At 46.2% G+C, this 15201-nt stretch overlaps 1 protein-coding gene across 8 annotated transcripts in view; it reads right to left on the reverse strand.

The window, feature by feature from the left end:
* The window catches only part of PDZD2 (PDZ domain containing 2), a 208383-nt gene that overhangs the window by 77964 nt on the left and 115218 nt on the right, over positions 1 to 15201 (reverse strand). Inside the window, exon 1 of one of the 8 annotated variants that reach the window (XM_054811168.1) lies at positions 9432 to 9485. The exons of the other annotated variants lie outside the window; for them this stretch is intronic. Coding sequence (XP_054667143.1) covers positions 9432 to 9454 — 23 coding nt within the window. The 5' untranslated portion in view covers positions 9455 to 9485. Of the gene's footprint in view, positions 1 to 9431; positions 9486 to 15201 lie in introns of those variants that run through there. 8 annotated transcript variants of the gene reach the window in all.

The following is a 15201-nucleotide window of genomic DNA, read 5'->3' on the forward strand; positions in this document are numbered from 1 at the left end:
GCCAAGGTTAAGCAGCACCTCCCCGAGTCTCACGTGGGCTGTGGCTCGCTATGCCATACTCAGTTTTTCTCAGGATAGCCAAAGTGGCAGCTTTCTGGAGAACAAAAGTCTGAATCCATTTTTTCTGTCTATGACATATTTCTCACTCTTAAATTTATAGCAAGGAATGCAACTAGACCTACTGAAATCTTGAAGGAAAAATTAATTTGGAAGCTAAATTTCAAGGTATAATTCTGTGGCCTTTTATAAGCCAGTACAAGCAGTTTGGTGCTGATTAGACCCAATCCTCCACTGGATTAAAACTGCCTGTAGCTTTGAGCATCACACTGTTCATGCTCGCCGCGGTGATGCTCCAGCTGCTTGCAGGCTGGCTGCTGTCAGCCTGTACAACACAACACCACACCAGCATCTCGGAGAAGCAACAGTAGCAGCAAACAGACGGGGCAAGGTCTGATCTTCACTGTTTGTAAGAGAAACCAAACCACGAAGAATTTAAGACTGACAGGAATAAATGCTCCAGCACTGATGTCTGCAAGAGTCCCTGGGGAAACACACCTCTGGCAAGGCTGGCAGGAAGCCCCACGCAAGATCTCTTTGCCCACCGTGAAATCCTGAATTCTCAGGAAAGCTGAAAAGGGAGCAGAGGGATGACTGCTGCTGTGTTTTCATGGACTCCCTGCCTGCTTGCGGCTTTTGCTGGAAGGTGAGATTCAGCCCAGCCTTGCAACACAGGACCATGACTAAAGCATGGTGAGACACCTCACTCTACCTGGTATCAAGGCAATGATGTGGCTTTGATTTTGGGAGAATTTAATTTCTTTTCTCTTGCTGCGCTAGAGATCCTTCACAGGACCCTAGGCAAATCTTTCCACGAAAAAAACAGGGCCAACATGTCTTATCCCACAGAATGGTGAAGCCACTGGCTTTAAGTATTACAGTTTAAGAAACACCTTAAATCTGGGATCAAACACCAACACAGCTTTCCGCTCACCCCGTATCCTGCTCAGGTGCTGGCAGTCATTTGAGCAACAGTGCAAATGAACTTGATGAGGGAATCGATCCAGTTTTACATTAACCAAGCCAAAGCAAACTTTCAAAATCTCAGACGTCAAGATAGGGACTTTAAACCCAGCCCAGCGATCTGATCTGGTAATGGCAGTGCACAGGCAGGGACAGAAGAGGATGGAGATGGCAGGGGACCACGCTTCCGCTCCCACCAGCAGCCCCCACCTAGGTACGGCTGAGATGCATGCAGCCGCAGCCCGAGGGAAGGGAGTTGCACATGTGGAAGTACTGGCTGGCTTCAGCTGAACAGCATTCAGCTTCTAAAATTGAAAGGACAGGCATCCTCACCACAGACAACAAAGACCAGCTGAATCACATCTCCACTGCAGGTGTGGAAAGAAGACAGGCTAGATCATTGCAATTATGCTGACACAGCACAAAAAAAGCATTTCTGCCCTGCATGTTGTAGAGACGCCTCAGAAGCACATCCAAGGCTTTGGGAGTGTAACGAGCAATCCAGAGACCTCCAAAACACCCCGCATGTGGATAAAGGACAGGAACGGCCACACTGACCCCTCTCCCCTCCCAGAATGAACATCTGAAGAGGTTGACTTGAGGAGCTGCACAGCTTCTCCACACCTAAGGAACCCTCCAAGCTCTAACAGACATCCTAAACCTAATAGACTATGCAACTGCAGTCATCATAAAGCCCTTTAGGATTTACTGATTTATTGGCTGTGCTAGCAGAACAGAAGAGTGACGTTGCATTTAGACTACAGAGATTTTGGACTTGAGCTTTACTAAGGCTTTGATCTTACTAAACATGCAACTCCCACAATTGCATCTAAAAGTCCTAAGAGACAGACGTATATGGTGCTTTTTGGTTTTGGGTCCTAAAGACAAGCTAACAGGTATTAAGGAGACAAATTCTATTTGTTCCTTGTTTAGCAGCAGAGCGTACAAACAGAAATGGTCTAATCCAGTCAAACCATCACGGCATTGAATGTTCCAATTTGATAGGTCATAGCTCTGCTGCAAACAGTTAGCTGGATACATGGCCTTGCTCACAACTATAATACCCAGTTATGAGAAAACTGAGCAATTTAAAATGACTAGTTATCAGTTTACTAGCTTTCTACCTTTTCTGCAACAGGCCAAAATGGTATCAGATTACAACTGAGCATTAGCACCCACAATTACTCCTTGATCCATGCTGTGTTATTGCTGTTCAGATGCGGTCTCCCCCGCCACGATGATTCCTGCCCTTCTGAAGACACTTACATTCTTGAAGCTCCAGGCAATACAAGTACAAGATTTCTGCTTGGCGTCCTAGTCAATTGCTTTTCATTCCCAATTGCTCTCTATGCAATTGCTCTCTTCTTGAGGACTTGGAGAGAGGTTGAGTTTTATACCTCTTCTACGCTTTTGCAAAGCAGGCGTCTATTTGTTTTCCTGTTGGAGCCCAGAAGTGGACATGCCCTCCCCTGAAGGACATGGCAAGGCTAGACACACTTGGTTGCTTCATGACCCTTGGTAATGCAGCTGCAATACAGGGGTGAATGAGTGCAGTCATCCCCCTAAATCCACATCTATACCCAAATACGAGCACTGCCAACAACAGACAAACTTGCCCCTTACTCTGTACGCTCCAGCTGAATGCCCATCAGTGTTAGGTCCATGAGACCACATAGAGCTAATCCAAAGTAACCCCCAAAATAACCATAGTGTGGAGGTGAGATCTCAACACAACAGTTTCATCCTACAGACCCACTCCCTTTCAGGCCACGCTACTGCTCAACGCAGACATGGGGTAATTGGTCCACACCCCTAACAAGAGTATTCCCCAATGTATTCATCCGAAGGAAGTTTGCAAAGACCAGGGCTATCATCTATTAGGCCCACACATGATTTTCTGCTTCACAAGAAGTGCAAGGACCCAACCAGACAAGACTTGCTTGCAGAGCATGCCCAGCACACACACTGGAATACAAATAAATTTCTATTTACTTTTTGCAGTCATTGCAGTAAGTTACAGAGTACTACTCAAAGTGTTTTCACTGATGCTGTTAATTGCAGAGATGGAGCTTGTTATCATTAGTTCAGATGTCTGACCTTTTTTAAAACAAAACTTCTGAATTAGACAGCAAATCTCAGAAACGTGAATGAAGAGGTACTGGAACTTTGACTTTCAAACTGAGACAGTATGTAAAAATAAAGATTTTACTTCATTGCAGATTGATTTGCATTGAGTCCTCTCTGTTTAAAAATCTTCAGTCTTGCATGGTAGCAACTTTCCTTCTCTGCACTGTTTCTCCCGAGATGTAAGACTCGATCCATACCGGGAAGCCCAAACAAGTTCACTTTTGCAAAACATGAAATAAATCACCCAACTGGAAAGCATACGTGCCTCACTGTCCTGGTTTCATATGAGATGGAGTTAATTTTCTTTCTAGTAGCTGGCATAGTGCTGTGTTTTGTATTTAGGATGAGAATAATGTTGATAACGCACTGAAGTTTTAGTTGTTGCTAGTTAGCTGCAGTGTCTACACTAAGTCAAGAACCTTTCAGCTTCTCAGGCCCCCCCAGGTGCACAAGAAGTTGGGAGAGCACAGCCAGGACAGCTGACCCAGGCTGGCCAAAGGGATATTCCATGGAACATCATGATCTGTATAGAACTGGGGAAGCTAGCTGGGAGGCGGGATCGCTTCTCGGAAACAGACTGGGCATCTGGTTTTGGGGTTTTTTTCTGCATGTGGTGAGCAACTGCATTTGTGCAGCACTTGTTTTATTGTTATCGTTATTATTACCACTATTGTTATTATTCTCTTCCTTTGTTATCCTATTAAACCGTCTTTATCTCAACCCAGGAGGACTTTTTTCCATCCTCCTCCCCATCCCCTTGGGGCAGGAGGGGTGAGCGAGTGGCTGCCTGGTGCTCAGTAACCAGCTGGGGTTAAACCACGACACATTAAGAAACCAGGAAGAGCTCAAAAGCAATCCATGTGTGGCCCATGTGCAACGTATATATAGAGTGTAACGCTTCTCCCACTTCACCCTGAGTGCCCAAATCTTGTCACTGAGTTTCACACCTCGCCACCCTATTTCCACCTTACGTCCAGGCTATTTTAGGATCACTCCTCTAAAACAACTTCTTTCCAAGCATCCAGCTCACATCCTTCCCCCTTCTTCCCTGCAAATCTCTTACCTAATTATGTCCCTGGCAGCAGTCACAGCCAGGAGTAGATTTAACCTGAGAGAAATGGTTTGTACTCAAAATTGAACAAGAACTTCAGCATGGGAGATATTCTTTATCATAATCCAGGATTTTTGCACAAAAGCAGCACCTGGGGAGGGTGCCACAAAATATTCCATGGATGAACGTGATGACTCCCTGGTGCAAAGCTTGCTGGTGGGAGGTCTGCAAGCCCACGGGGGTTGGATTGTGATGGCTTGTTTGTTCCAACTCGGAGCCCCACTGACAGTCTGGCAGGCTGACCTGGCTGGGGACTCCCCTCCCTGGGGACTGCCCAGGTCCACCAAGCCCAAGCCAGCTCCCTGCCCCTAACGCAGCCCTCGGTGCCCCTCTTCCCCAGCCCGGAGCCACGGGATGCCGGGAGCCCCTTACCTCCACCTAACAGCGGTTTGTTCCTCCATGCCAACTCACGCCCGGGCTACTCCTGTGGGGTGAAGTCACCTCTTTGGGATAAAACTTCCTACTTTTCCCCTACTTCCTACCTTTCCCCTATGGAGGAATTATCACAAATGTCCAAAAGGGAAGAGAAAAAACACATCCTACTGAAAGAGCTTCTATTCCAGCTGCAAAGTTTTGCAATGATACTTTAAATGAAAAAAAAAAACAAAACAACCAAACCCAAACAACAAAACAAAAACAACCCAAAAAACTAAAAGATCTCTGCAACATTGTTTGGGCAAACCACATTCTTTGGGTTTCAACATGAGTTGTAACTCACAAAATACCTCTTTCCACTGAGAAGTGAAGGGTTTGGATGTCTGCGAGCAATGAAAGGGAGAACCAAAATATTTAATCAAGTCTATTTTACAGCAGGAAGCAGTACACTGGGGTAGAAAAGACTTATTTCCAATGCTTTTGCAAGCTTACTTGAGCTCCTGAGAGGAGCCCTATTACCAGAGGGAGGCCAGGCTTCAAATAACCCCACAACTGCTGGGGTCCAGATAGGGAAGGAACAAATTTACAGCTCTCAGATTTATCTGGAGGGGCCAATTTTAGCAGCAAAGGCTATTTGCCTTCAAAAGACTGTTCAGTTTTGGGTATTTTCCAGGATTCTTCCTAATACTGAGAATGGTAGCTACTTCATTACCTGCTCCCTCCTTACCAGGGGGAGCAACGCCTGTCATCCAGCATCCTCAAATCTTGTGATTTGATCAAGAAGCTCACAAAGCCAGAAACACGTATTTGAGATGAGAAATTCAGCCCTCTACTAACACCAAAAAAGAAACCCTAACCCTCCGTGAGAGCAGAGAAAAAGTCTGAAAGTGCGATCTCACTATGCCATAAAAAAAACCTTAAAAAACCCCTCAACTTAACAAAGGGAAAAAAGAGCCTAAACTCGTACACACACACCCCCACGTGTGTTACTTCTCGTGACTTCAGGACAGATGTCAGGCTGTAGGAGGCCTGAGGAAGAAGGGAAAAGGAGTGATTTTGCACAAGCGTGTTCATCGTGGCGAGGCCCTCAACGTGCCCCACGCAACTCCGTCAGCCATCGCTGTGCCCATGGACCACAGGAGACCAACCCACCCTCCCACCCCCTGCCCTTCCCCTCCCACCCCCTGCCCTTCCCCGCCGGGCCATCAGCGCTTCATTTCACTTGCAGCCACTCTCGAAAAGGACATTTCTGTGTCTTTTGAGGACCATCGCCTGCGGGGACAGGAGGTTTGTTTAGCTATTTAACATCGCTACTTTGTTCTTGGCCGTGACGACGGGCTGCGCATACAGTAAATCCTGGGGATGAACTGCTTTCGGCTCTGACTATGGGCTTGCTGAACCATGCTTCCTCTGCATGCTGCGACAGGTTTCTAACCATAATAACCCCGCACAAAGCACCATCTCTCTTGCTCAACAGTTTCCGTCAGTCACACCAAACCCTTCCTCTCCCACTGCCTAAATACATCGTTGATATTCCTGACATTTGGCCAGAATAAAGGACTCGCCCTCTCTAAAACTAGCAAACCATGCCGATACTCATTCAGTTTTACAATTCCCCATGAGCACAAACATTTCCCATCTGAGCTCCCCGGTGACAGGGCTGGGGTTATTTTTGCCCAGCAAGTGCACTGCTTTGAATTCAAGCACTTTGCTCACGGATGCTCAGGACTCCCAGGTGCAGGCAGATGACCAGCAAAACAAGAGCAAACTACCAACTTGCACCAACCCGGGTGGAGACCCGGATCACCCCTGCCCGAGGGACAGCCACCCCCAGGATGACACCCCCACTGACATCACATGCCCCCAAACCCCATCGCTCAAGTAAATTTAGGAACTACAGCCAGGACTCTGCAACAGAACAGTTCGCAAAGGCAGGAGTTGGGCAATGCCAGATATACGTGTGCCTGTCTGTAGTACATTTGCCTCTTTCCTCGGATGCTCACATTATAAGCCAGCTTCTAATTACATCTTCACTTTCTGTTTTTACCACAGTGAGTTTGGATGAGGCCAAAAGGGAGAAGAATTAACAACCATGCATGGCAGCAACCATAAACAGTTCCTAACTTTCACTTGGTTTTGCAACACAAGACAGACATGCCCTCCTCAGAGGGCCAATGGATTAGTGCTTGCAGATGATTTCAACTTCCCAACCAACGCTTTGCACACAGTGAAGTTTCTGGATTTAACACAGATTGTGCAGCCTGCTTTAACCACTCCACCAGCTACAAATATATGGGCGTCCCTCCAGCTGGCTATGATGGAGGCTGCAACCCCAGAAACTGCCTTGGGTGGGCAGGACAGTCCCCAGCAGCAGCCCCGAAAGTGAACATAATTTTAACAGTCAGGAGAGTGGATGGGACTCTGCCTTCTGCATCTATTCACACAACCGGCTTTTCCCAGGAGCAGATTAGCCCTCCCAAGCTGCTGCTCCTGCAGCCAAAATGCATGAGGATTTGCCCCAAGTTGCAACTTCGTTAGATGTTGTCAGATGTAACGCATTTGCAATCCAACATTGAACACTACAGAAGAGGAAAAAATATATATTTTTTTTTAGTTGAAAAACAAATGGAGATTGCAATCTGTCACCCTCCATCCTGTATTGGGATACAACCCCACAATGTTGCTGCCTAAGGATGTCCCTGGGACCCCTCACATCATGACAACAGTGAGGGGTTTTTATTGTTGGATGAAAAATGAGCTTCCTGCAGCCCTGACTCAGCCCCTGAGCAGGGACTGATGCTGCCACCCAAAAGGTGACGGCGGGTAGCCCAGCCCAACAACCGGTCAGGACTGAGTCTATTAACACAGAAGCAGGTAAGGGCATGCATCGTCACACACTGCCCCAGGTGACAGGAGTCCCCAGCACAAATATTGGGGCACCTTCTGCCAAGGGTGGGATGGTCCTTCAGGAGGGGCATGTTGGGGAAAGGATCCCACCCCATCACCCAGAATTACAGAGCCCCTCAGGGTTGCTGCCCAGGAGCTCCCAGCTTGCAGAAACCCTTGGTGCCATGGCCCCGGGGGCTGGCGGCCTCCAGCCTTTGCAGGTGAAAACACCCCCAGGAGCAAAGCAGAGTGTGTGCCCCAGCAAAGAGCCGTGCCGGATGGTAAGGATGTGCTACACAAGCCCTGCTCACCTTGCATGATGCAGAAGAGAAGATGGCCCTGGGCACCCGTTCCTCTCCATCTGCCAGCCCCTGGGGCTATGAAGCATCTGCTCACTGCCGGGGCACTGCCAGCAAACGAGAGAGCCAGAGCCAGGGGAATTAAGCACGCATTGCTCTGCACTGTGGCTGTAGTTCCCAATACATCATACCACTGACTGAATTTCCCAGAGCAACACAAAATATGGAACCACTGTCCTGCCCCACCCCCCCTTTGTTTTTAATTTTTATTTTTAGGATCCACCCAGAAGTCTCCAGCTCAGGCATGAGACAGACCAGCATCGCGTCACAAGAAATCCCCTGTAAGCCTTTTGATGACTTTCATCTACTATTCACTTACCGCAAATCCTTGCCATTAACAAACTGCACTAAGGGAATCCGAACTTTCAAAGCCACAAATCTCCTAATAACTATGGCCGCTTTATACACGCTTCAGGATTAGCTATGTCATCTGGTTTAAACTCAAAGCTGCTCTTTATTATTGGATTGAACCTGCCTGCAAACAGCAAAGAGATTGATAATACTGCCACTGATTTCAATGGTGCAGGAGCATTCATTACATGACATTCTCCTCCCGGACACATCAAGCCCAGTGGCACAAATTTATGCTGTGCCAAAGACCCAGAAACCTCCCTCGAGCACACTAACACCAATCCTAGCAGACAGCATTGGAGTAAACTTGACTGCAAGCGCACTCGGGCTTCACACTGGCTCCTAGCACGCAAACCAAAGGCAGCTTTACAACTATCTGCTCCGTAAATTAAGAGTGCCTTTAGTGCTTTGAAAAGTAAGAGCTTATTTAGTCAGTACATCGGCTTCTTCAAAGAGCCTTCAAACTAATTAGCCATACCGAGTTACTATTAAAATACAGAGCTTACATGCAATACTCTTGACAATAACAGAGCTGATGCTTTGGTATCAAAGCTATAGAATTAGCACAAACTTCGTCAGATGCATTTTCCTATAGGCTCCAAATTATATTTCAAACTGAATATTTTCCTTTCCTGCAGTGGATGTGGGAATTCACTTACTTAATTTGTAAGTTCAAAGCAATAATAATTTTTAACCCATGTGCAGATCAAGAGTTTGAATATTCAACAGCGAGAGATAGCGCGAGGGGATGGAAGACGGATGCACAAGACACTGAAAACAAAAACAAAAGCTGCAGTAAAAAAATAAAGAAGGTAAGAAAATAGTTGCTGTACTACAGACGAGCTGTACAGCTGTTACAGATCAACTTTTACAAGACGGGGGGTTGCTTAATTTAGTGCAAAGGGCACACTAGCCAGAGGCAAACCCTCCCTCGTAGATGCAGATAGGCTGTCAAGCAAAACAAAGTTTACAACCCCCCACAAGATATGCAAAACCCAGAAAAGCAGATTGCAAGGCTCACAAATTTTAATTCCAAGAGTTTCTGCCCATTCCTGCTTCTTCTCAAGGAGCGGGTTTATTTGGGAGATAAGCCTTTGCTACTTAAAAAAAAAAAAACATCAAAGGCTACAGTATCACAGGAAAAGAAATTCCCCTTCCCCTTTTGACTTCCATTCATCTGCTTTACATGTAGGTTTACTTACAGCGGAGACCAGCAGGTATGCATCCAAGGGCTCGGCACTGCTCCCGCTCCCTCCAAACCGGCTCCCTCTCCTCTTCCTCCTCCTCCATCGCCTGCCCCACCCACAGCACCCCAGCTCCTCCAGGAGCTCTTCCAGCCCACTTCCCTCCCCAAGGGAACAGCCATCCCTTGCTCCAAAGGTGTTACAAATCACATTTCTGAATTTCAGACCAGAACCTGGAGCGACTGCAGGAAAAAAGATGCAAGTCCTGACAGAGGGGGGGAAACTAAAAATTCCCATTACAAATCATCACAACTACTTCATTATTAGCTTATAACATGTCACATAGCTAATTTCCTTCCCTTCCCCTTGCTAAACTTTCACTGAAGGTATTGATTGGACTTGTCAGCATGTTCTCACGTAAGACTGAATTCAATTAAACGAAACACAACCAACACGATAGCAGGTATTAGATGTCTGCTTAAAAATAACAAGTAGCAACACGCGCAGGCAAGCAGCATAACCCGAAAGGAGGATGCTCCATAACGTATTTTGTAACTGCTATCTGCACAGAAAAAGCCAGAAGCAGACCTTAACCAGCAACTGTCTGCAAGTAGCAGGACAGCAGCAGAGCACAACTACTGAATCTTATTTCATGCATTGGATCAGAGTTTAATCTGAGCAGCAGCCACATAAATCCAGAGGGGCTTTATTAAAAAACAGCACAGTGACTCATCGCATGGGGAGAAGCATATATTGAGACGCTGGGCATCTATATATTCCTTAAGAAAGCCTCTTGTTTAGCGACAAGAATTTCTTTGTTGGACAAATGGGGGGCTGGATCACATCCCTGTGGCAGGACATTTCTGCTCCTCTAGCAACACAGAAGGACATTAGACAGCTCACATGCAATGCCAGAGAAATATTAGCTGTACATGTGTATGCCAAGCAACTCTGCCATGGGCACTTTAATGTAGTGCTATTTTCAATCTTCCCAAAACAGCCACTGCAACCGCACAGCAGCCCTAAGGCTGTTCTACCCCACCCAAATCTCCAGCAGCAAAACTTCAACAACCCCTTACCATTCCCAAAAATCAACAGGCACTTTGCCCCCTGCCCTGCAGGGCTGGGATTTCCTTCCCGGAGCACAGTGATGGCTCACAGTCACAGCTGCTCCTTCACAGCCCTTGGGGAAGCTTTGCCAAAAGTGGGGTAAGGGTCTTTTTTTGGACACGGGTTACCGTTCACTGGGAGGCACGAGACTGTCCTCGCCACCAGCCTGACACCCAGCACAGCAACAACAGCCTCAGGGACTTCCAGCTTCCACTTACTTCTTGCTAACTATCAGCCTTCTGCAGCAAGGAGGCTGGGGTTTTTTTTCCCTAAACAATTAAAGCAATTCAGCATAATAGCAAGTTTTTTGAAGACAGAAATATCCCATCCACGCCAACCCTACCTAGAGGCCCTTTTGTTCAAAGATAAAGCCAATATGTGGATGCTATTTGCTGGCATTTACTCAGACGAGAAGTATCAAAACACACGGTCTCCATTTGCTGTGCTTATAGAAGTCGCGCACAGCAGATAATCTCAACAAATTGCCGCCGAGCACAACAATAACAGACACTTCAGCAGCCACATGTACCCCAGAAACAAAAGACCCACATCCATCTTTTACCACCATTGTGTTGCGTTTCCATGACAATGATGACCCCATATCCTCCCCATTATGCACTACGACAGAAATATTAAAAGCAAAACCAGAAAAATACCAAAACCACAGGACGGTCACCTGTTGATACTCTCCTTTTTATTTAGTGCTATCTTGACACCGAGGCACTATTAACAGCTTCATCTGTTGTACACAAAATTAGCCTGCTACAGCCTTTACTCTGAAATATGGTAGCACTTATTCTCCCATGAACAATTTTTCTTTGGCTGGGATACTTGCTCTCACACGGATCAAATATAGAAACATATACACATACAGATACAATGCATAAACTCTTCTCATATGGATGCCATACAAATACCATATGTTTTATGCATCAGACTGGGATGAAGTCATAAACATGACTGAGGTACTACAGCGCCCACACATAAGTAACATATATTAGAAGCAAACGCTATGTAATATTAATGGACAAAAATCTCAGATGTGCTAAGGGGCTGGTTTTGGTTACTTATCAGTGCATGTGCCAGGTCAAAGTCTGGAGTCTGGAGATGCTTAACAGAATACCTGTTAAATCTAAGATATCAGAGGATGTAAGATTTGGCATTTAATGCAGGACAACAATACAGATATTAATAAAAGTTATAGGATAGTTAAAAATCCAACAAAATGGTTTTCAAACTCCAAAAGTTTGATTAAATCTGTTGTATCCTACTGGATTTTTCACCTATCCTTTACATACACAAAATGCATATACTCCATGCAGTACAACACAAAGCCTTTTATCACCTCAGTGGGACTGAGCCAGTACCAGATTTGTCGTCTCTTCATGTTGTTTGCAAACTCGCGTTTCATTTGACCAAGCAGAATCGCCCCGCTAATGCAGTTACTGCATTTTTCATGCAAGATACTACATGTTCCTGAAAACAGAGCTGGCCTAAGCTGTCACCAGAAGGCAAGAGGGGACAAGGGGCAGCACTGTCCTCACAAAGCCCTCCTTGTAGTGACTCTGACTAAAGCCCCTCACTTTGGGGAAGTTTTTGGCAAGGACCCTATAGAAATGTGCTGGCAAATAGCAGAGGAAGATGTTGTCAGCTCTCCAGATATTCCTGCCCCTTGAAAATCCCAACATATCTTCCAGTTTAGAGGCTACCCTTCTTCTCCAAATTTTTTTCCCTCGTTCCCCTCAGCATTTTCACATTTTTTTGCAGGGCAAGAGAGGCACAAGTTCTTCTTTCCTTCTCTATTTTTCCTAAATAGATAAGTGGACATCAGGGAAACGAGGCAGCTCCTTGTTCAAGCGAGGAGAACACAAAGCCAAAGCATGAAGCCAACTATTTAATCAATACTCTTTGATTTAATTAGCTTTGGACAATGCTCAAAGTCGATGCCTTAGAAGAGTCACCACAGGCAAAATTCAGTTTGCAAGAGGGATTACTTTCACCATTTGAGAAATAAAAAAAGACACAAACCCTGGAGGGACTGAGGATGAATTTACCACCTAGAGAGACTTGCCTTCAGCAAAGCAACAGTTGGCCGACTTACTAATAGTTGAACTACTATAAAGAAAACAGCTATCACACCAGATTTATTGATGTATTTTGTGCTATTTCAGTTTCATGTTTCAACTTAGTTAATATATTCTTATTTTCCTTCTGTACCCTCCTAAGTCAGTTCTTTGGATAGGAAGGCAGAGATGGGGCCTCAGCAGTACTGCCCTGTAGCCCCCAGCATCAACTTCCAGCCCTTTCTGAAATGGGTCACAAAAGCCATTTGCTGCACGTAAAAGCTTGTTACCTGCTCCGGTTTACTAAACTTTATCTAAAAACTGACATCTCTAAGCATATATATGAAACAGAGCTGTTAACAGAACACACTATTATCTCACTAATATCTACCATATTTTAAGGTCTATTTAGCCTTGCCAATATACGTATATTAATCCTAATGTACTGGATCCAGACCAGAAGCTAAAAGCCAGGACATGAGGCTTGAAGTAGCAGTCTGGATACAAGTCTGAATTTGGCAGTTTAAATTCAAATATAATCATCGTTACTCAAACTCAATAAAGGGAGGGCAGACCCTAAATCCCTATTAGATTCACTGACTTAATAATTTACTCAGTTTACTAATTTACTTTAGTACATTCACTGACCCCATCACAAAAGATTTAAAAAGGAGGTCCCTAACCTATGGGAATGATGACGGCAGTTGAACACTTGCTCTGTATCATCGATGACACCTTCAAGAGGGGTTAACCAGCCTTGCAGACTTGTCTGCCAGACCCTGCATTTCATGCCCAAAGGAGCGGTGAAGCCTGTGGTGGAAACTCAGTGGAAGTTAGGAGCTGGCAAGGGTCTCCCTGCACATCCCATCGTACCCCGTTACACGCTGCTCAGAGTCTGCTAACACATCCTCGGCACCCACATCACAGAGGTTTCTCACTGCTGGTCAAAAATATGCATGGCAGAGAGCACTTAATGAGTTCAATATGAAATAAATTAATCCAAATCACGACCTCAGAGCATTGACAGGGCATTAATCTCTTACACCAAAGCAGTGCAAGGAGGATACAGCTGGAAAACCAGAGCCTCTCCGGGCACTTGCTGCTGAGTGCCCAACTGCAGACATCGAGGGCAAGCCCAGCTTTTAGACATGTTCCACCCCACAGCAACCAGGACTGCGCACAACCTGCATCCCTGAAAGTCAGCTCCACCTTCCGGCTTTGCCGCTGTCTGAGGAGCACTCGGAGCAGGACCTGCAGCTCCCAGGACTGCCCTTTTATCCCCTCGTGGGAGGGCGAGCGAGGTCTGTATATGGCACCATGAAGAGCTCTGGTCTCGAAGGGCCACTGCAGGGATGTGACACAAAAATGTAGGGACACCTGTGGCTCCACCGGGGTCCTGACTGCTAGCTCTGCTCCCGAGAGAAAAAGCCCATATCCTGCATGCTGCATGAAGCATTCCTGGAAATACCTGCCAGTTTTACTTAGACCAACCTTTTCAGAGTTTGGAAAATAGAAGCTCTTAAGCATCTCCAGACCATCTGACCAGGGCTGATGTAGGTAGGCTGTGGATTAACTGGGCTCTGGTCCCATCAAAGCCAGTACCAACAGCAGGAGCGCTCTGCAAAGCGGCCAACGCTGACTGCAGACAGGAGATCCACCGTGCCCACCGCAGCCTGAACCTGTCTGTACAAGAAGGGACTAGGAAAGAATCAATCACCTTTTATTTTCAGGCTCACACATCATCTTTACTTCCAAAGAGGTGCTAAGGTCAGACTATGACTAGGCAAAACACAGAGGAAAGGGGGGGGGGGGAAGATACCCTCCCTTGTAATCAAATGAAGGTAATAAAAACAATACCTTATTCATAAAGTAAGAAATGTGACCAGCTGGAGGGAGGGAAATCACAGCCAACCTCTAAAGTCCAGAGAACGTGGGAAAACCCCAACTATTTCAAACTTGCCTAGCACATAAAAATTGCTTTTTTCTGCTTTAAAAGCAGCATTGCTTTCACCACCAACGTGACCAGCAGTTACAAAAGGAGAAATCTCAACAACAAAACGCTGAACTATGTCATGTCAAAAGGCTGCTGTCCCACGCCAGCAATATTCAGAGCTAGACCATGCTGCCTGTCCCCATCCACAGCCGCTGCCCGCAGGACAGAACTAAAGCTGTGTCCCCACCATGCATGCAGAAAGAGAAACAATAGCGCTCATAAAACCCTGTGTAACGCTTTTCAGTGAGGTTTCTGGTCTGGGATCTGATCTGATCAACCTCTTAAAAGTCAGGCTTTAACCAGCTGCGCAGTTTGTTGGCACACTACCATTTTAGTATTAACTCTTCAAATTACCCATTTTGGCACAGTCGCTGCATCCTCCTCTCCCCCCGCCCCCAGGCAGAGGGGGGCTGACCCCACACTCTGCCCCACATGTGTACACAACATCAAAACTTTTGGGTACAAGGTGTCATGCCTGTACAGGAATCAGCAGAAACTTCCCTCACCTCAGATGATGAGGCTTTTTCATGGGTCTGTTTTTACTTGGCCTCTTCACAGCCTTTTTAGTGGCCAAGAAAGCTGCTTGACCGTAGCAGCTGGGCACGATGAGTCAGGGCACACA

Source organism: Grus americana, chromosome Z (genome assembly GCF_028858705.1).
Source record: "Grus americana isolate bGruAme1 chromosome Z, bGruAme1.mat, whole genome shotgun sequence".
Classification (NCBI taxonomy): domain Eukaryota; kingdom Metazoa; phylum Chordata; class Aves; order Gruiformes; family Gruidae; genus Grus; species Grus americana.